At 41.4% G+C, this 19,759-nt stretch overlaps 1 protein-coding gene across 2 annotated transcripts in view; it reads right to left on the bottom strand.

The window, feature by feature from the left end:
• Window positions 1–19,759, bottom strand: part of lmo3 (LIM domain only 3) — a 38,521-nt gene that overhangs the window by 17,994 nt on the left and 768 nt on the right. Inside the window, exons 1-2 of one of the 2 annotated variants that reach the window (XM_088989211.1) lie at window positions 18,498–18,910; window positions 13,568–13,781 (exon numbers count right to left, since the gene is read on the bottom strand). In XM_088989211.1, coding sequence (XP_088845337.1) covers window positions 13,568–13,781; window positions 18,498–18,522 — 239 coding nt within the window. In that variant the 5' untranslated portion in view covers window positions 18,523–18,910. Of the gene's footprint in view, window positions 1–13,567; window positions 13,782–18,497; window positions 18,911–19,759 lie in introns of those variants that run through there. The other variant, XM_088989212.1, reaches the window with a different exon arrangement.

Genomic DNA, 19,759 nt, shown 5'->3' on the forward strand with positions numbered 1-19,759 from the left:
CGCATTATCGGCGAGGTAATTGCTTGGCGTGTGAAGTGAACGGCAATGGAGGGGAGGGGTTAATGGTAGCTAAGTTGTAAAGCGACAACATTTAAAAAGTACTTTACCGGAGTTTAACATCTAGAAAGCTTCTCATTAATAGTGCGACTCTGAAACAGGCGCAAAAAATATGTATTTTCATTCCTCTGATAAGTCAGCTACGTTGTATTTATATATTATAATTCTAATAATACATTTCATTCATAAGCGCCTTTCAAAACTCTCAAAGTCACTTTACAGTCAAGTTTTTCTGTTAATGAGCAGCGGCAGCCGCACGCACCAGCGTTCACCCAACCCGGAAGTAACTCAAATAGATAGTTAGCTAACTAATAGAGAGCTAATAGATAGCTAGCTAGCCAGTTAGATCGGTAGACAGCTAATAGATAGCAAGATAGATAAATAGCTAATAGATAGCTCGCTAGAAAGCTAGCCAGCCAGCTAATAGGTAGCTAATTATTATTTGAAGTTTCAACAAAGATGTATAAATTATACAATATATGTATAAATTATACAATATATGCATAAAAGTAACTGATGATACAATGTATGAGCTACGCATATGGCACAATTTATGAGCTATATAAGTATCAGTGATGTTTAAGTTTGAATTTATCATTCGTATATCTGTATAAGTGACAACTTATAAATTGTACGTACATATGAATTATAAATAAGATACAATTTATAAGCTATACAAGTATCAGTACCGTTTAAGTTTTAATTTATAAGTCGTAAACACGTATAAGGCACTTACAAGCTACAATTTATGTCATATGTACGTATCAGTATGTGATAAGTTAGCATGCTTTACAATATGTGACACCGTGTTATAACGTGCATCGAAATATACGTAAATATTCCCGCTGTTATGTACAATTAGATTGCCATAGCAATCTCTGCGTTCATTCAGTTTACGAATTACCCATTTGCATCAGTCCAATATGGGGATGTACCCCGATATGGCCTGTTGGAATTTTTCGAGTAATATTCACCGTAACGTGACGATAACGTGTTAACGTAGCATCAAAGCACACCTTTCCAAGAACGTATTTCGTCCAAGAACATCGGGATAAGGCAACAATGTGAGCCGCGAAACAAAGGCAATGTTGCTTATGAATGGACACGGTGCAATGCCAATTAAATTAATGAGATCATAGAAAGCCTTGCAGGTTTGGCCGAAATACCTGAAAGCATTAAATTGTACCGGCCTCTGGAGAGGACTGAGGACAGGTTTTTAATTGTTTGGATTGGGATAAGTGCCTGTCCTTTCGAAGAAGTGAAGGACAAATGGTGCTTTGGTGCGAATCTATTGACAATGCCATTTTGTTTGCCGACCGTATGGAAGAAAATTGCAACTTTATTGGAACTGGAAATGGGAGACTCTTGTAGGACTCTTGTAGGTCACCAGACTGGACAACTATTCAAATTTTCTTTTTCTTTCTAATACTATATCCAGTCTTTTGGATCAGGTCATCATTTGGGGGTAGCACCCATGAAATCACGGAACCGAAATTTGGACCCTGCTGCGCATCGGTCTGATTGCCTGTTTACCATTTCGTAGATTAAAAGCATCCAGAAAACCGACATAGGGGATGATCAATACCGGGTTAGCCACTCTGCAGTCTCTGGCGGACTCCTCCAGCCTGCAAATAAAACCTTGATACAAGCCGTTGGTATGACTTCAGGACGACATCGGTTCCTGAATACGCTTTCGGCAACACCTGCGGTTATCGTGACGTCTGGTAGGAGGCGCTAACGGTATCAGGTGACCGAATGAAGTTGTGTCGAGTGACTTGTTTGGTTGATGCGGCCCGGCCAAGGGCACAAGCGGTGGTGTGTCGCATTAGCATTCTTGTCTTTCTTTTGGCATCCTCATGAATAAATCAGCCTGTTAAAATGGCTGCATTTACATCTCATTTCACACGGGCGTAACACGGCAACGGGGACCGCCTCGACTCGGTTAAGCAAAGCAGACTTCTCCATTGTGGAGTGTGTTATCTGCCAGATTCAGGTATATATATATTTTTCCATCAAAGCCTTGCGCGACTCCCAACGCGGAAAGCGGCGTTATCGTAGAAGAAAGAGCAACATCATATTGCGTTCTCAAAAGCCTGCCTGCGATGGAAACAAAAATCCCTACCGATAAGACGTGTTTCCCAACAAGTCGGCGTAGAATAACTCAAGTACCAGATCACTCGATCTGGCAAAGACGCGACTCGGAAGGTTGTAGCGGGATGACGATCGGGCATTGGGGTGAGGAGGGGGATAATGGGGGTGCACAATGGTGTCTGGCAGTTCCGCTGGGCCGCCCACTAATTGAGAAGTCGCTCAGGGGTTCAGCACAGGTCTCCCAGCCTTGCCTAAACCATTCAAATAACGCCGTTAAGTGGGGCTGACACCGACCAATCAGCAATTTGCAATGCTGTTTTCCACAGAGTCTGCGCCTGTCTCTCCGCATTTGCCCCCTCGCCCTCACCCCAATCCCTCCGCGCTGTTTTAACGGCTGCAACCGGCTACCCTCGTCACTCGTCTTGGTGTCTTCCCCTGCCCACACCCCCTACTTCATCTCCATAAAGGCCTCATTAACCAAGGGTGGCACACAAGGCCTCGTCACATCCACACACACACATCCCTACACATACTCACACCATACTAATTGCCAACAAACCCGAACCGACTGACTCACGGATCTGGTTCCACGGCTCCCACAACTCCATAATGGCGCTTGACTCCCGCTCGCACACTTGCGCTAACAATACGAGACTTGGAGTTCACGTGACCTTTCTGAGGCTGAACATTACTTATGACACCAGCACGGCTGTCAGAAAGGACCCAGAAGTCCGATTTTGACTGGATCATTCCTGATTACCGATCGACACTCATGATTTTTCAATCTCTCTGTCTGATGCTAGTTTTTGTCATTTTTGATGCTCAAACATCAACTGCGTAGGTTCTGTCGGATAGGGTGGGACAGTATTGCTCGATGCTTCCAAAACACAGGGGCGCCAAACTGCATAAAGAGCAACGAATGCCAAAACATCCGGGGAGGCGGGAGCGAATACCGTGAGAGGTAAACATTAAACCTGTTATCATCCTCTCACAAGCCAAATATGTAGTGACGCTGAACTACAGCCAAAGCTTAAGGCCCATGACTGCTCGTGACCCAATTACTACCAAACGCTCCGGTTTGGTTCGCTCCGACATGGTTTGTAACTGTCATCTTGAGGTCGATGTCGTTTACAAACAAGGCTAGTGCTAGGTTGATCGGCTCCTTCAGTACGATGACAAAACCAGCTGTCTTCCCAAAACACGGACAAAGATTCTTGCAGAAAATATGTATTCTTTGCTTTTTGGCGGAAGGTGGCAGAATTTTGAAACAGTCCAAGTCTAGTAAAGTGTTACCTCAACGTACAAAAGGGCTGCCGATGTCCAACATTGAAATATGCTAGATTAGATTAGCATTTGTGAGTCTCACAGTGGAAAAATGTACGATTAAAAATATTGCAAACCACAATTTCCGTATTTAACCTCAACCATAACTTTGAAATGTCGCTTATCTTAATGCTAACATACAATGCAAAACATCACAGACAGCCCGAAGGAACCGACCAATGATGTCACTCGAGAGTTGAACATACCGGACTATTCGGACTCGACTCCACCATAACTTTCATCGCTAGCATTTATCATTCACGCTTTAGCATTATTTTTTTTAGCTAGTCTGAAAAAATAAATTTGCCAGTCTCCAAAATAAATGGGAATGCGACAAGATTTAAAATTAAACTTAATCTGTAAAGCCTTGGGATATGAATATATGCATGGAAATGACCCGCAGCACTGGCGGTGAAGAGGGGCCAGTAGAGGTCAAATAGCCGCCAAACGGCACTTGAGTTTAATTAAAAAGACAAAGGGGGGCATAATTTGGGAGTGGACGGCCAAGATTACTGTTCAATGAGAAGGGGGGAGCTCAACTCCAACTCTTTCATTGCCCCCCCCCCCCCCCCCCCCCCCCCCCCCCCACATCCCCGAGTTCCCATCAGGCCCTCGCGCCATCTTCTCATCCCTTTGATGTGAATATAGACCATTTATTAGGGCCAGAAAGGTTAATCTGGAAGGAGAGAAGATCGTGGGCATTTCGGCACCGGCGGAGGAACCGGCGGAGTTCAGATTCAGTTATCAGGTAATCAACTTCGGCGGCGTTTAATGAAAAACCTTGAAAGAGCAAAGTGGGGCACGGCGAAGCTTTGAGTGTTTAAAAACTTGATTTGCTTGAATGAATTTAACACAATGGGAGTCAATATTCATTACGGGGAAGGTCTGCTCGGTCAGAAGGGGGGTGCGCAGTTCGTGATTGGGACGGCCGCATGATTTACTATATTACAAAGTAACACAAGATGATGGATGTGTTCAATTGCAGCAAGTAACTGACTCAATGAATTTTTCATTACCCTGGTTGATGTGTTTGGGACAGAGAATTAGATAAGCCCGTTGATGAAACAAGCGCCGTGGCTGTCTTTCCAAAAGCCTCCCCGAGGGCGCCGTTTTTCAGGTTTATAATAATATAATAATACATTTCATTTATAAGCGCCTTTCAAAACTCTCAAGGTCACTTTACAGTCACGGGATCAGTTTTTCTGTGGGTGAGCAGTGGCAGCCATACGTGCCAGCGTTCACTCAACCCGGAAGTAGCTCAAATAGATAGAAACTAGCTAGCTAATAACTAGCTAATAATAATGATAATAAGAATAATACATTGTATTTATAAGTGCCTTTCAAAACGCTCAAGAACATAGCTAATAGATAGCTGACTGATAGCTTGGCAGTTATATAGATATATCGCTAATAGAAGATAATGATGATAATAATAACACTGCATTACCCGAGGTTTGTTCATTTAGCACACTTGCGTCCAAAATGTGAAAAATCCGTTCTACATAATCGCCATGATTTGGATGGAAAGGGTTGGGCAAACAGAACGGGGAAATATTGTATTTAATAAACATCAATCGCACTGAAGGGAGTCCGGTCGTTAGCTTGACTACGGTCTAGTCGAATCCAGCGTGGGTTTTCTCCTGATGCTCCGGCTTCCTCCCACGTTTCCCAAACACGAACGTAGGGTGAACTGAGGACTACATTTTGTCAGTAAACTTCTACCGATAAAAAGCATTTATCAAATACAGGTAACATCCGACTTACGAGCAGCTCAACTTACGACCACCCATACTTACGACCATGACCGTCCAGACCCTATTTTTCATAATGTTAACTCTACGCCTGGCACCGCAACGCGCTAGCAGGCCGTCAACAAGTACGACAATTTTGGCCAGGTAGCCAGCATCTCACTCTCGCACGGAAATCGACTGTGTGATGGCATCAGAGAGGGGGAGTTTGCGAGTCATTTAGCCTCCGAGTCTCTATTCAACATTTTGAATGGATTTTGATTTACGACCATTTCGACTTACGACCGTTTGATCGGAACGGAACTCAGTCGTAAGTCGGATGTTACCTGTAAATGGATTTTTATCTCCATTATTACCATAAAAGTATCATTATAATGATGAGCATTAGACATTTAGAAAATGCTAATGTATTTCTATTTAACAGTTTTAAATTATTTCCCATTTAGACATTTTCACTATGCAGTATTATGGCACACCTGCGGATACTACAGTGGACATGTACCCATTGTGGGACTATTAAAGGTTTCTGATTCCATCATGTTATCAAGTTATAAGGTGCATATAAAAGTTACAATATCACATTTCTTTCCAATTTCGACAAATACTGGTTAATCATGTACTTCGGTCAACTGCCGCGGCTTGGAATTGAAGTGGATTTACAATTTATTTTCGTCAATGGATGCTACAGCTTCGTGTTAAAGCTAATCCCATCCAATCTGGAACGAATCAGACAAAATCAACAAATGGACCACAACATGCTTCAATAAATCGAATGCTACATATCATAACGACGATGCAACACATTTTTTAGCGGAAATTAAATTCTGGCTCCTTAATGTATCAGTCTATCTCCTCAGGTACGTTTGCAATCACCATACACTGTACACGCCTCTGTGGTTCATGACTAACGATACCCAAGTCTGTCGTCCGTTTCCATAAACGCTTCCCATAATATTCATCATTTATGATGGATGCCTCAAGGTGACGTCCGTGTCATCGCCAACACGACGGATGCGGCTAGATGGCGAATAGGGAACAAGGCAACCTGAAGATGCGCTGAGAGGTAGGAAAAAAAAACCCAGTGGAGAATTATACAAGTCTACCAAGAATACGTGACGGTGGGAAATCAATAGAGCAACAATAACAACACATAAAAAGCGCAGGCGGCACAAGTGGACCATTACAGTAAACACTGTGTTCGGCTAGAGTGAGCCGTCTATTCACCGGTGAGTAATCATCTCCCCGTCTAATACGCAACAGGAGGATCGCAAGGGAAAATGGGAGCCTACGAACTTCGGTCTATAAGAAACTTTGCCTTTATCATGCGGATTCATTGCCGTCTGACAGCGGGGGCGGTCTGAATGAAATTACACTCCACAACTGTAGGGGGAGCCCTATGCTAAGTATACCCCTTTTCCCTGTATACGTGAATTTGATACTCCCTAAAGTGACCTAAAACACACTAGAATATATCAAAATGTCATTTTTTTCTTTGTAAAACTATTAAAAAGGGTAACCGGCATGTTAAAACTCATTCGCTGCCAGACGTGCAAAAATGTGTCCACTCCTGTGCCAGGGTTTTTGTCATTGTCACTCGAATTCCAGGACCCACAGAATTTTGAGTTTTAGGACTACATCAACATTCAATGCAATGTAGGAAACCTTATGTAAACACATGCAAAAGGGATATGCTGCCCCCTTGTGGAAAGGAAAAACATTTCCAGAGGCCATGGCCAGTGCTTTTGCTTGAAAAAGCAAAACCTGAACGACGGGGAATGAGCCACGAGCCACTTTTCCCACGTCTGATGGTAAACGGCCCTCCGAGTTCAAAATGGAGCCCTGGTGGTCGACCTCAATGTCGCGACTCCATGTTCTGAACAAATAAGCGGGTCAGGATACCAGTCAGCAAAGTGAATGAACATTTCTGGCAGCTGGTACGACGTGCAGCTGGTCGCGACTGTCACTCGGATACTAAAACTGAAGGTCATTGGTTGTAAAATGGATACGTGGTGTCTTCTCCCCTCCGTTTATCGTTTTTTATAGTTAAACGGGTTGGAGTTTCATGACGTAAGTGTAGTACCATGTTGCGCCACAACATGCCTGCAGCACTGAGCTCTATGGCATGTTGATATAGCGTCATTTAGAACAAGAAGTAAAGGCCGTATTGTTGCTAATTGTTAGTAGCTTTCGAACTGCGACAGTGACTATACTAACTTCTCTTCGCTCACATAAGGTGACAGTAACATTAAGCTAGTGGACTTTGAAAAAAATGACATGGTTTGGCTGAACATTTTCGCGCTTCAGTACATGATGTTCAACTATCCCCCACCTTTAAGTAGTGACGATGCTACATGGCTAACAACCCATCCCGCCATTTTGCGATCCGATACCAACCATCTCAGCCATTTGGAGCCTCAATGTCTCGCCCTTTAAATAACTTTCGTGACGTCCTCGTGTCATTTTACAACGTTTTATCAAAAGGTCGGTGAGGTAAGCTTCTTTTCACCGCATTACTTTCGCTAAACTACTGATGACTTTTTTCCCCTTTGACAATCGTTCAGATGGCGCCTTTCATTTTCACAGCCCACACTGCCAGATTCTTCTCTCAAGATGTGTGGGAGGAATCGCGCAGCAGCAGCATCTCGGGTGCCTTCAAATCCCAAACATATACAAGGGAGCATTTTAGGCTTTTTTCCAACTCATCCGTTAAGACGTTAAAGCTAATAGCTGTAATTGCCATTTGACTGCATTCCGTCCTTAATCCCCACATGCCGCAAACGGAAACCCTTTATCAACCTTGCTAAAAAATAAAAATATGGGAACTCCCATAAAACTGGTCATCGGAAATCGCAACAATGCATGTCCATGACTGATAATATCTTGCGCATTTATGTGCCGTGACCTGAAAAAAAAAATCTTATTTAATCCAACCGGAAAAGAATCGAGGCCGTCAGCGCGGAAGCAGCGATTCCCATTATACTATTTACAGTTCGGCCACGCTTTCACAACCTTAATTATTTCCAATGTAATCTCAGGGAGACAAGCTAATTATGCGGCGGCGCTAAAATGGTTATAAACCCTCATGAATTGCGCTAACAAGAGATATCCCATAATGTGTCTGTGATTAGCATTTCTGCCGTTTTTTGATGTGCGCCGCTTCGACTGACTGTGCACGCGTTTCGGAATACTGCCATTGGAAAAGTCGTTTCGGAGTGACCTTTTTGACCCAATACATTTCGTTACAATATGTACTCTCTTTGTAGAGTAATAAGATACTTTTGACTTCTTAGTTACTTTTGAGTTTTGAATATCCTGTGATTCAAATCCTTCATAATCTGACGCGCCTTATATACAGATCAATATTCAGATTTTTCGGTGTGAATATTTAAAATGTTCTGTCATGCACATGGTTCCAGCTGCAGCGGTTGTATTGTATTGTATTCACAGCGTTCCGTCTAGTGGAGATGTTGCGCAACCGCGGTCACTAGTGGATATCGTATTCTATGCATTTTAAAATATGTAAACAGTTTTAGAATCAGTCAAAACTCATATAAAATAAATAAAATAATAATAATAATAATAATAATAATAATAATAATGAAATTATTAATAATGAAGAAAAAAAATGAAAAAAAAACTTGAAAGCTAATTTAAACTAAGTGAAATTAATCAAAATAAAAATAATAAAAATAAAAATAAAAAAACAAAAAACTAAAACCAAAACTGAAACTGAAACAACAAAATAAAAATAGATTTATAAATTACAATTACAATTAAAATCTTTACAAACAGAAATACAAAGAAACAAATTATAAATAATCCTGATTATTGCATGGTTGTCTTTCATGATTCGGGTTTCGCAGTTTAGGACAATGCTGACTTTACGCGGTAATTTGTCATCATTTCATTTTCTCTGTGGAATAAGAAGAAGAGTACATTACAAGTACCAATACCAAACTCCTATCTAGGCTGCTTGTTAATATATTAATTATTAATATTTTTTTTTAAAGCGTCCCAAAGTTACCTGAAAAGGTTTGCTTGAAAGCGGCAGGTTGGGTGACATCTTCATTATTCACATCCCCAAAAAAGCGAGGCTGCGCTAGCTCTCCTCGCGCTCCCCTTATGCATTATTCTTGCTATAAGCAGCGCGTCTCCACAGGGGGGCGGCGGAGGGGGGGGGGGGGTGTTCTCGGGTCGGGTGGGGGGAATATATTGTTTTACAGCATACCCAGCTGCGGCCTACTTGCCTGGCCCGGGGTTCTTTTTTCAAGGAGTTGTCTTCAGTGACCCCCTCTCTCTGGCAGTTATTAATAATAACACGTGCCGGGGAATAGTTCACCTTGTAGCGCTGAGGCCGCTACGTGTATGTCTAGCCTCGTACAGGGAAAGGGAGGGGGGGCGGGGCCTCGAGAGCTGGGGGAGAGGGGTTGTTTGAAAGTGAAAGCAAGCTGAGCTGAGATGCACACAAAATACATCAGCAACTGTCTTTCTGTCTTTCTTGTCATTGTGGGCTCCTCAAGCCACACGATGCATACAACAGATTTCTTAGGTTGTTACCACATAGGCTTGGTCATGCTAATGAGGTGATACCAGAGCAAATGGGGCAATCAGAGCGATTCACAGACATAATCAGGGTTTTGATAAAACAGCAAAACCCATATTATTTGTTATTTAGTTTTTTTTTTTTTTTTTTTTTTTACTTTATCTTACTTCTGGGTTGAGTGAACGCTGGCGCGTGTGGCTTCCGCTGGGTCACCCACAGAAAAAAAATATCCTGTGACTGTAAAGTGTCCTTGAGAGTTTTGAAAGGCGCTTATTATTGAAATGCATTATTATTATTGCCGACACTTATCTATTTGAGTTACTTAGCTATCTATTTATCAAGCTAGCTGTGTAGCTATCTATCTATCTAGCTAGTTATCTATCTACCTATCTATTTGCTATCTATTAGCTATCCATCTAGCTAGCTATTAGCTGTCTATTAGCTAGCTAGCTTTCTATCTATTTGAGTTAGTTCCGCGTTGAGTGAACGCTGGCGCGTATGGCTGCCGCTGCTCATCCACAGAAAAAATATCCTGGGACTATAAAGTGTCCTTGACAGGTTTGAAAGGCGCTTATAAATGAAATGTATTATTATTATTATTATTATTATTATTATTATTTTATTATTATTATTATACTTGGCGACACTTATCTATTTGAGTTACTTAGCTATCTATTTATCAAGCTAGCTATGTAGCTAGATAGCTATTTGCTATGTATTCTATCTATCTATCTATCTTTTAGCTATCTATTAGCTGTCTATTAGCTAGCTAGCTTTCTATCTTTTTTTGAGTTACTGCCGCTGCTCACCGACAGAAAAACACTTATACTGTGACTGTAAATTGACCTCATGTTTGAAATGAATTGAAACAAAGATTACCCCCGCGCCGCCACCCCTTTTCTGGCATATAATTAGAATCAGCTATCATCCGCGGCGGCCGCTAAAGCGACGGAGAGTCTGATTAGTCGCATCAAAGAAGGCCAAGAGGGCCGAGACTTGTGATGCAGGGCTATTAAAGGGAGGGGGGGGGGGGGGTAAGATGAAGGCTAAAGATGCTAGAGTGCCGAGGCTGACAAGACTTGAGTGCTACATTCTCCCACCTTTCCGAGTCGCCATTAAAAGCGGAAGCAGGGCCGAGCCTTTTTTTTGTGCATGCTGAGTGCCTCCATTGTCATAACAAGCAGCCTAGATAGGATTGAATCTGAAGCCTCAATGAAGCTTTCCTGACAAAAAAAAATAAATAAATTCAAGCGCTAAAGTGTTCAAAGCGCTCGACAAATTGAAGGCTCTCTTTTCATCTCCGCCGCAAAGAAAATATTTTAAGTTTCCCGGGGGGGATTTTTTCTGCATAGCTTGACATCCTAATTGATTATGCCAACTTCAAACTGCAGTTGGATTTCTTTCAAAAATGGCCGCTGCGCGTTGTCGGTAATATAGCCGTGGCATTCATGGGCACAGCGGGCATGGTGACCTTTCGTTTTCGCGCAGCCACATTCGTCAAGACACAGATGGCTACCTTGGTTATCCACCCCCCCAAAATAAAAAAGAAGGGCAAAAAGAATATTAAAAACGAGATACTGAACTAGATACTGAAAGTTATTTCACACACCAGGACATGCGGCCAATCAGAAATGCCATGTCGAATCACATGACCTTTTACGGCAAAAAAATTAAATTGCCAGGTATGAAGAAAGCGGTCACAGAGAGAGAAAATACAAAATACAGTGTTTTATAATAGTACTTAACTATATATTTTTTGGTATTTATGATTTTTTTTTTATTATTAAAAATTTGCACACTTAAAATAAGAATTTCAATACATTTTTGAAATTTGAACGTCAAACTGCTTCATGGGGAAAACAAAAAGTCTAGCAAATTGAACAGCTTTGATAATGTGTTTGCATAAGTGTGCACACCCATCCCTACCTAAAATTAGACTAGCCGCTCACGGTGAAACTCGCATTCGTCAAGTGTTGGCGCACATCTCCTGCCATCATTTAAATGATTCGGACCTGATCGACTTTGGAAGTTTTAGTAGGCTTTTCCCAATCACATTTCAAGCAATAAATAGCTTTCAGAGCTACATTGAACGATGCATATTTGACTAGTTCGACGCATAATACCGTCACCATCAGCATCCTTCACTATAAAACAAAATAAATGTCAAAGAAAGCCTACTGGAACATCCGAACATGGGTGGAAGCATGTCAGAAGAACTTTAAAATGGCAAAGTGCGTGCACGCTAACTCCCACGTGACATCGTTTTGGCGACTGGGCGTGGCGGCCTTTCAATATCGGCGGAGATCTATGGCGCCGATTGCCGAACGCGTCCTCCCACGCGCATTGAAATACTAGCGCGAACGCCGTTTGTGAGTAATCACACGGCGCCGCCAAACGGACTATCCCCCCGTTTTTTCTTATTAAAGCGATGACACATGTTCACGAGCGAGGAATGTATCTAAATGAGATTTCCCCGGAGAATAGATGGCTTTCAGACAGGCTCAGCTTTTTTTGCTTTCTTCGTTCACTGCCTGTCACTCTGCGCCGATAAAGGTTGACGTGATGGCACAGTCAAGCCTGACGCCGACATACAAATGCGTAATAAGCTTGATGCGAGATATAAAAAAATATATAATAATAATTAAAAAAAATATGCTTTTTTATTTAACCCGTGCTCTACATTTTAGTTTTCGCTTAGCTTTCGGAAAAAAAAAAAAAAAAAAAAAAAAAAAAAAAGGAATAAATCCAGCTGTGTTGACTTGGGCGCGCGTTCACAATCTTAGTAAAACCACTGTAGAGGAAAATTGGAAGTTGTGGGTCGAGGGGGGGTGAAGATGCGGGGAGGTGTTGAATGAATACATAGATAAATAAATAAAGCCTTTACCCGGTACCGTTTTTAAAATGGATGCTCGTAATTCACACTTTTCCATTAACTGATGCCCAACAGCCTTTTTAAAATTTATATATATTTTTTTTGCCGACTCCGCGTAGCCAAAAACGCCCCCCTTACTGGAAACATCGACGTTTCACAAAATAATAATAATAAGATAGAAAGCTAGCTAGAAAATAGACAGCAAATGGCTTGATAGACAGAGAGCTAATAGATAGCTAATAGATAGGAAATAGATAGGTAGCTAGATATCTAGCTAGATAAATAGATAGCTAATAGATAGCGAATAGATAGCAAATAGCTAGCTAGCTAGCTAGATAAATAGATAGCAAAGTAACTCAAATGGATAAGTGTCACTTCGATGAGAAGGTTTCTTCAGCCGTCATCTGTACAAAAGTGAAGGTTTCGGACGTTTCGCCTCCTATCCAAGAGGCTTCGTCAGCGAACTAAAGTCTGACTGGTCGTATCGGCCCCATTTATATATCCCTAATGTCCAGACCTGGTGGCGCCGGACACAGCTATGATAGGACGATACGACCAGTCAGACTTTAGTTCGCTGACGAAGCCTCTTGGATAGGAGGCGAAACGTCCGAAACCTTCACTTTTGTACAGATGACGGCTGAAGAAACCTTCTCATCGATGGACCACTCCTGTACGACTGAGAGCTTACACAGACATAAGTGTCACTTGCAAGCAGGCATCAAATAATCCTATCTCTGAACGTGGTGAAGCAGCATGTTGCGGTGGTTTCTGATGCTCAGCTAACCGTAAATGTTTTTTTTGAAGCCGGTTTTTTAATGATGCATTCAACAAAAATTGGTGGTGTTCTGAATAAACCGCTGCTCGTGTTAGCGGTTATGCTAATCTATTTATGTGCAACCTGACCTTGACGTTGATTGAACGCTAATTTCTTACCGTAAATAGTCTCTCCGGCAAAGGATGAGGTTCGCTTTGGTATAGAGCGTGGAGCCAACCTCGCCCAGCCTGCAGTCGCAGCAGGCGCACTTGAGGCAGTCTTCGTGCCAGTACTTATCGAGGGCCTTCAGGAGGTAGCGGTCCTTGATCTTCCGGTTGCAGCCGGCACAGCCTTTTGGCTTCGTGTCCGGCTGGACGGAAAGCATTTGGATACCTGCCATAGAGGGGAGATGTGACATTCAGTCAGATCTATTCCCAAAATATTAATCATAGTAATAATAATTATCAGGTGCCAATCAAACAAGGCACCATGTGCAGAGAAAGCTAATCAATCTGGGACGCATCACATCGGTGATTGGTTGTTTTTTCACGGGTGCTGTGGTTGCTATTGCTAACTTGAGGCGATCCAAAATATTTTGTTTGGTGTTTTTTTTCCCGCCTGACAAAAAAATACATGAAATAATTTTAAAAAACATATCTATAATAATAATAATAATAATAATAATAATAATAATAATACATTTCATTTATAAGCACCTTTCAAAACTCTCAAGGACACTTTAGTCACAGGATATTTTTTCTGCAGGTGAGTAGCGGTAGCCACACGCTCCAGCGTTCACTCAACCCGGTAGTAACTCAAATAGATAGAAAGCTAGCTAGCTAGCTAATAGATACAGTAAAAATAAGAATACATTTCATTTATAAGCGCCTTTCAAAACTCTCAAGGACACTTTACAGTCACAGAATATTTTTTCTGCAGGTTTTTCTGCGCCTTTCAAAAAATATCTTGTGACTGTAAATAATAATAATAATACATTTCATTTATAAGCGCCTAAAGTGTCCTTGAGAGGTTAGAAAGGACATTATAAATGAAATGTATTATTATTACTGTATCTATTAGCTAGCTAGCTTTCTATCTATTTGAGTTACTTCCGGGTTGAGTGAACGCTGGCGCGTGTGGTTGCTGCTGCTCACCCGCAGAAAATATATACTGTGAACACACAATCACACCGATATGAAAAAAAAGATGTGGGTGGACGTCATCTTTTCAAATGTCAAGAAATAAAAAAAATATAATCATACTGAACTGAAAGAGACTTTCTGTCGCTCATGCGTGAGGGAGATTGTGAAATATCGCTGAGCCAGCTCAAAAGAAATGTTAAAGTGATGTTTATCTGGACGCCGGCGTTCATAAATCCCGTTCGGTGTCATCCTGATGGAATAATTTGAAGATTCCGCCCAACATTACCGATTTATGTATTCATATAGTTATTTTTATTTTGCATGTATTTATACATTTATTTATTTTGCATTTATGTTTATACTTATGTATTTATGTATTAATTTATTTAGCCTTTTTGTTTATTTTTATGTAATTTATTTTGCATTTATGTTTATATTTATGTATTTATTTATTTTGCATTTATTTATCTGATTATTTATGAATTTATTTATTCATTTTCATCAATTTTTCATCATTTTTGCATTCATGCATTGTATTTATTGATGAATGTCTTTAGTTATTGATCTATTTATTCATAGTTATTTATTTTTGCATGCATTTATACATTTATTTATTTTGCATTTATGTTTGTATTTATTTATGTATTTATTTATTTATTCATATATTTATTTTTGCATGCATTTATGCATGTATTTATTTTGCATGTATTTATCTGTTTATGTATGTATTTATTTATTTAAGCAATTATTCATGCAATTATGTTGCATTTATGTATTTATTTATGAATTTATTTAGTTAGTTAGTTATTGATCTATTTGTTCATATACTTATTTATTTCTGCATGTAATTATACATCTATGTATTTTGCATTTATGGTTATATTTATGCATTTGTGTATTTATTAATTCATATATTGATTTATTTTTCCATGTATTTACACATTTATTTATCTGTTCATTTATGTATTTATTTAATCAATTATTTATGCATTTATTTTTTTGCATTTATGTATTTATTCATGAATGTATTTATTTAGTTATTGAACTATTTATTCATATAGTTACTTATTTCTGCATGTTTTTATACATTTATTTATTTTGCATTTATTCATCTATGTATTCATGTATTTATGTGATTATTCGTGCATGCATTTAGTTTTGTATTTATTCATTTATTTATGAATTCATTTATTTGTTTATTTAGTTATTGATCTATTTGTCGATCAGTTTATTAACATATCTATTTCTTCTTTTCTTTAATTGGGGAAATGCAAAATACGTGAAACCTTTTCAGTGTATTTTCACAGCAAATAGCCCCCCACCCCACTTTTTTTTGTTACAACTCAAATGTGCTGACCTCCTCTGTATTTAAAGGGGCGTGGCTACCAACGAAAAGCTTTGCAGACCCTCTGCATTGTTTGGCCTGAGCGGACTGGGGGGGGCATGGGGGTGTTTTAGGGGTGGGGGGGCTTTTGTTGGTCCACTCTGGGACTTAAAAAAAAGAGGTGCGGATGGTTGTGTGGGGTGTGGGCGGACTGGAATTAGTATTCTCTTACTATTCCCTGAAGAGAGGCGTATGCCCCCCGTCCTCATCGTCCCCCCTTTTGTCCAACATTCACCACACTACTGCTCCGTTTAGTTTGAAATAATGCTATTTTTGGGAGGGGGGGAGGGCTTTCCATGCTAATATAGCCAAATAAAAGTTGGCCATTTTGTTTTAATACTTCAGACAATATGAAATTGTGTTGACATTTTGAAAACAGTTACTTCTGCTAAACTAATGTTGACATTCACCACACACACACACAAATGCTCCGTTTAGTTTGAAATAAATGCTATTTTCGGGAAGGGGGGGTCTTTCAATGCTAATATGGCCAAATGAAAGTTGGCCACTTGGTTTTAATACTCCAAACAAGATGACATTTTCAAAAATAGCCACTTCCGTCAAGCTAACGTTGACATTCACACTGAGCTAGCAACACGCGTGTCAATGATCATTTCATTTCGTGCCATATCTTAAAAACAACAAATGACATATCTTTTGTTTAAGCGTGTTTGTTACAACTTTGACTTTTTAAATCATTTTCCTGATTAAAAGTGGAGATTTTCAAAATAAGGGGGGACATTTATGAGTCATTTCCCAAAACAGACAATCGCTAATTATAATAACAATAATGGTATTAATTTATTGATGAAAAGGTTGCATGGTGCAAAGACTGGTATCATCAAAAATGGTCTAAAGTTTATTGCAGCTAATTGGCATCAACATAAGGATATTAATTATAATAATAATACATTTCGTTTACAAGCGCTTTTCAAAACTCTCAAGGTAACTTTACAGTCACAGGATAAGTTTCTCTGTGGATGAGCAGCGGCAGCCACAGGCGCCAGCGTTCACTCAACCCGGAATAACTAAAATAGATAGAAAGCTAGCTAGTTAGCTAATAGATAGATAACAGCTAGCTAGCCAGATAGATACCTTATAGATAGGTAACTAAATAGCTATCCAGCTAGATAGCTAGCCAGATAGATAGCTAATGGATCGCAAATAGATAGCAATTAATAATAATAATACATTTCATTTCTAAGTGCCTTTCAAAACTCTCAAGGTCACATCACAGTCACAGGCTAAGTTTTACTGTGGGTGATCAGCGGCAGCCACACGCGCCAGCGTCCACTCAACCCGGGAGTAAATAGATAGAAAGCTCGCGAGCCAGCTAGTAGATAGCTAATAGATAGCCAACAGATAGATAGCTAGAAACCTAGCCACATAGATAGCTCTATAGCTAATAGCCAGCTAGCTAGATAGCTAGATAGTTAGATAATACACCGAATGTCACTATTAAATACAGATAGAAAGCTAGCACTTTTGACATCCACAATTGATAGATAGCTTGCTTGCTTAGGTAGCCAGCTAGATAGCCAGCTAGATGCATATGCATCTTAGCATGTATTTTTTTTATTTGCAAATATAGAAAGTGTGATGAAATACAAATACTAAAAAAATCATTCCGAGTTAGCTTAGTAATGTGACTTCCTGTACACTTTTAGCGGCGCTTTAATTGCCAGGAAATGTCCGCCTGGATGATTTTTTTTGTGCGCCAGTTATACTTTATTGACATTTCAGATGACTACAAGACATTTTTACTTTATTTGTATTCATATTTACAAGCAATTTGCGCGATTGCGGGTGGCTCGGGAGGCGCGCGCCCAACCGCTCGCTTAGCGGTGCGCCTGGCGAGCTCAGCTCATTTGTAACACCGAGTTGCCGGCTGTTGATTTGTTAATTGGCTGGATTTAGAGTAGAGAAGCCCCCCCCCCCCCCTCCTTCTAACTCCCCTGTTTCCTTCTCGGCCGTTCCTGTTCAGCTGCACTGATCCGTCCTGCAGCCTTGTTAACACTACAAAGTCCCCGCTGCTCATTACCAAAGCCAGAAGAAAGCATGATGGGGGGGGGTCGGTTTTGACTCCCTTCCCCAGCGAAGAAGGGGAGAAGCATGGCAGGAATTCGCGGCCACTTGGCTCTTCCGATTGCCGGTGGAAGAGGATAAAAGGGGGGTACTGACAGAACAAAAGCAGCATTTTCCCATTAAAAAAGCGGGGGTGGGGGTGGGAAGGGGTTTAAGGGGGTTAGTATCACAGCTGCTCGGAGCTTTAATGATATCTGTTTTATTTGCTTGCTGGCTCGTATCCTCTGTTTCGCGTCCGTTCACCCTCCCGCGGTCACATGCATCGTCACCGGATGGAGGACGCCGGAGGAGACGACCCCCCCCCCCCCACCTGAACTAAACCTCCCACTATTTTCGGACATTTCACCCCATCACTTTAATGATCGTTACCATGGCAGCGGAGTGATAACGGATTCAATATGTGTGCAACGCGGGGGTTATTATGGGTTGCATTTAGGAATAGTAAAACAAAGCGAAACACACCCCCGCCCCCAGAAAAAAAATAAAGAGCAATCTTACCGAAACTTTTCTCCCTTTTCTGCATTTGTTGAGCCGCTTCAGCAGCACGCGAACGGCTCCAATGTTAAAACTGGCTTTGTTGGACACGCACGCACACACATCCACGCACTCGCGCGCACGCGTGGCGCAATCCAGACGATCAGAAGAAATGAAACGCACCCTCTCACGAAAATAAACGGGGTTCCGAGCTGCCCCGCAAAAAAACGGCGGATTCGTCGAGCGGGATGTTTACGCGCAGCTTTTTGCCACCAGACTGTTCCGGCCGCGTGTGCGCGCGCACGCGCTTGTGTGTGTGTGTGTGAAAGAGAGAGAGACAGCGGGGGGAGGAAAGCGAGGGGAGAAAGAGAGAGAGAGGCGAATGACAGCGCGACAAAGAGATGCGTCTTCCACCGGTGCGCAAGCCACCGAACCCAACCGGGTGAGGGAAAAACGTCTAGCGACCCCACTCGTATGTTGAATCCACGCAAAGTCACTTTGTTATCCGCCCCCAAACCCCACTCACCCCCCCACGAGGACCACGGCGTGGCTACAGGTGCTCCTTCGTCTGCGCGACGGTGCCAAATGCGTACTTGTAGACCAATAAGTTATTTTTTTACCCTCTATTTTTAAATTTAGACACCATTTCCGGGTGGGGGGCACCTTGGTGTTCTTATTTAACATCCCGTTGCGTCCATTCGCACCCACTTTTTAAAAAGAGTCTCGTTTTTTTTACATTTTCTAAACTGGACGATTATTCAACGCTCGATTAAGCGTCCTGGAAAGTTCCCCGTTGCCCCTAACGCGCGTCACGAAAACCGTTTTCCGAATAACAACGTTTCAACACAAAGCCAGTTTTCATTCACACGTTTATCCCCCACGAGAGAGAATAACTTTACATATAATCGACGTCGCAGTAACCCGGATTTGAAGCTCCAAACGGCGGTTGATAATGAGATGGCTCATAAAAAAAACGCTCTCCTTGGCGTCATTATGAGTGATGAGATGCATTAAAGCTGACAGGACGGCGGGGCGGGGGGGGGGGGATTACCTGGACGTAATTAGGTTTTGTCATGGATTGAATTATTTCAAGTCGCCGTATCTTGGTAATCATGCAATTTGCCGTCAAGTCGGTTACCCTCCCCAAACGCCTTTCACTCAACCGCGTTCGGGTGAAATGACCCCCCCTCCCCAACCCCCTACCCCCTTTCTCCCACCACTTCGCTGCGACTGGAAGATGGATGAGTTATTTTATTTGCTATTAAAAGCAATGAAATACGTGATTG

Source organism: Hippocampus bargibanti, linkage group LG22, assembly GCF_051943395.1.
Source record: "Hippocampus bargibanti isolate YZ-2025 linkage group LG22, ASM5194339v1, whole genome shotgun sequence".
Lineage (NCBI taxonomy): Eukaryota > Metazoa > Chordata > Actinopteri > Syngnathiformes > Syngnathidae > Hippocampus > Hippocampus bargibanti.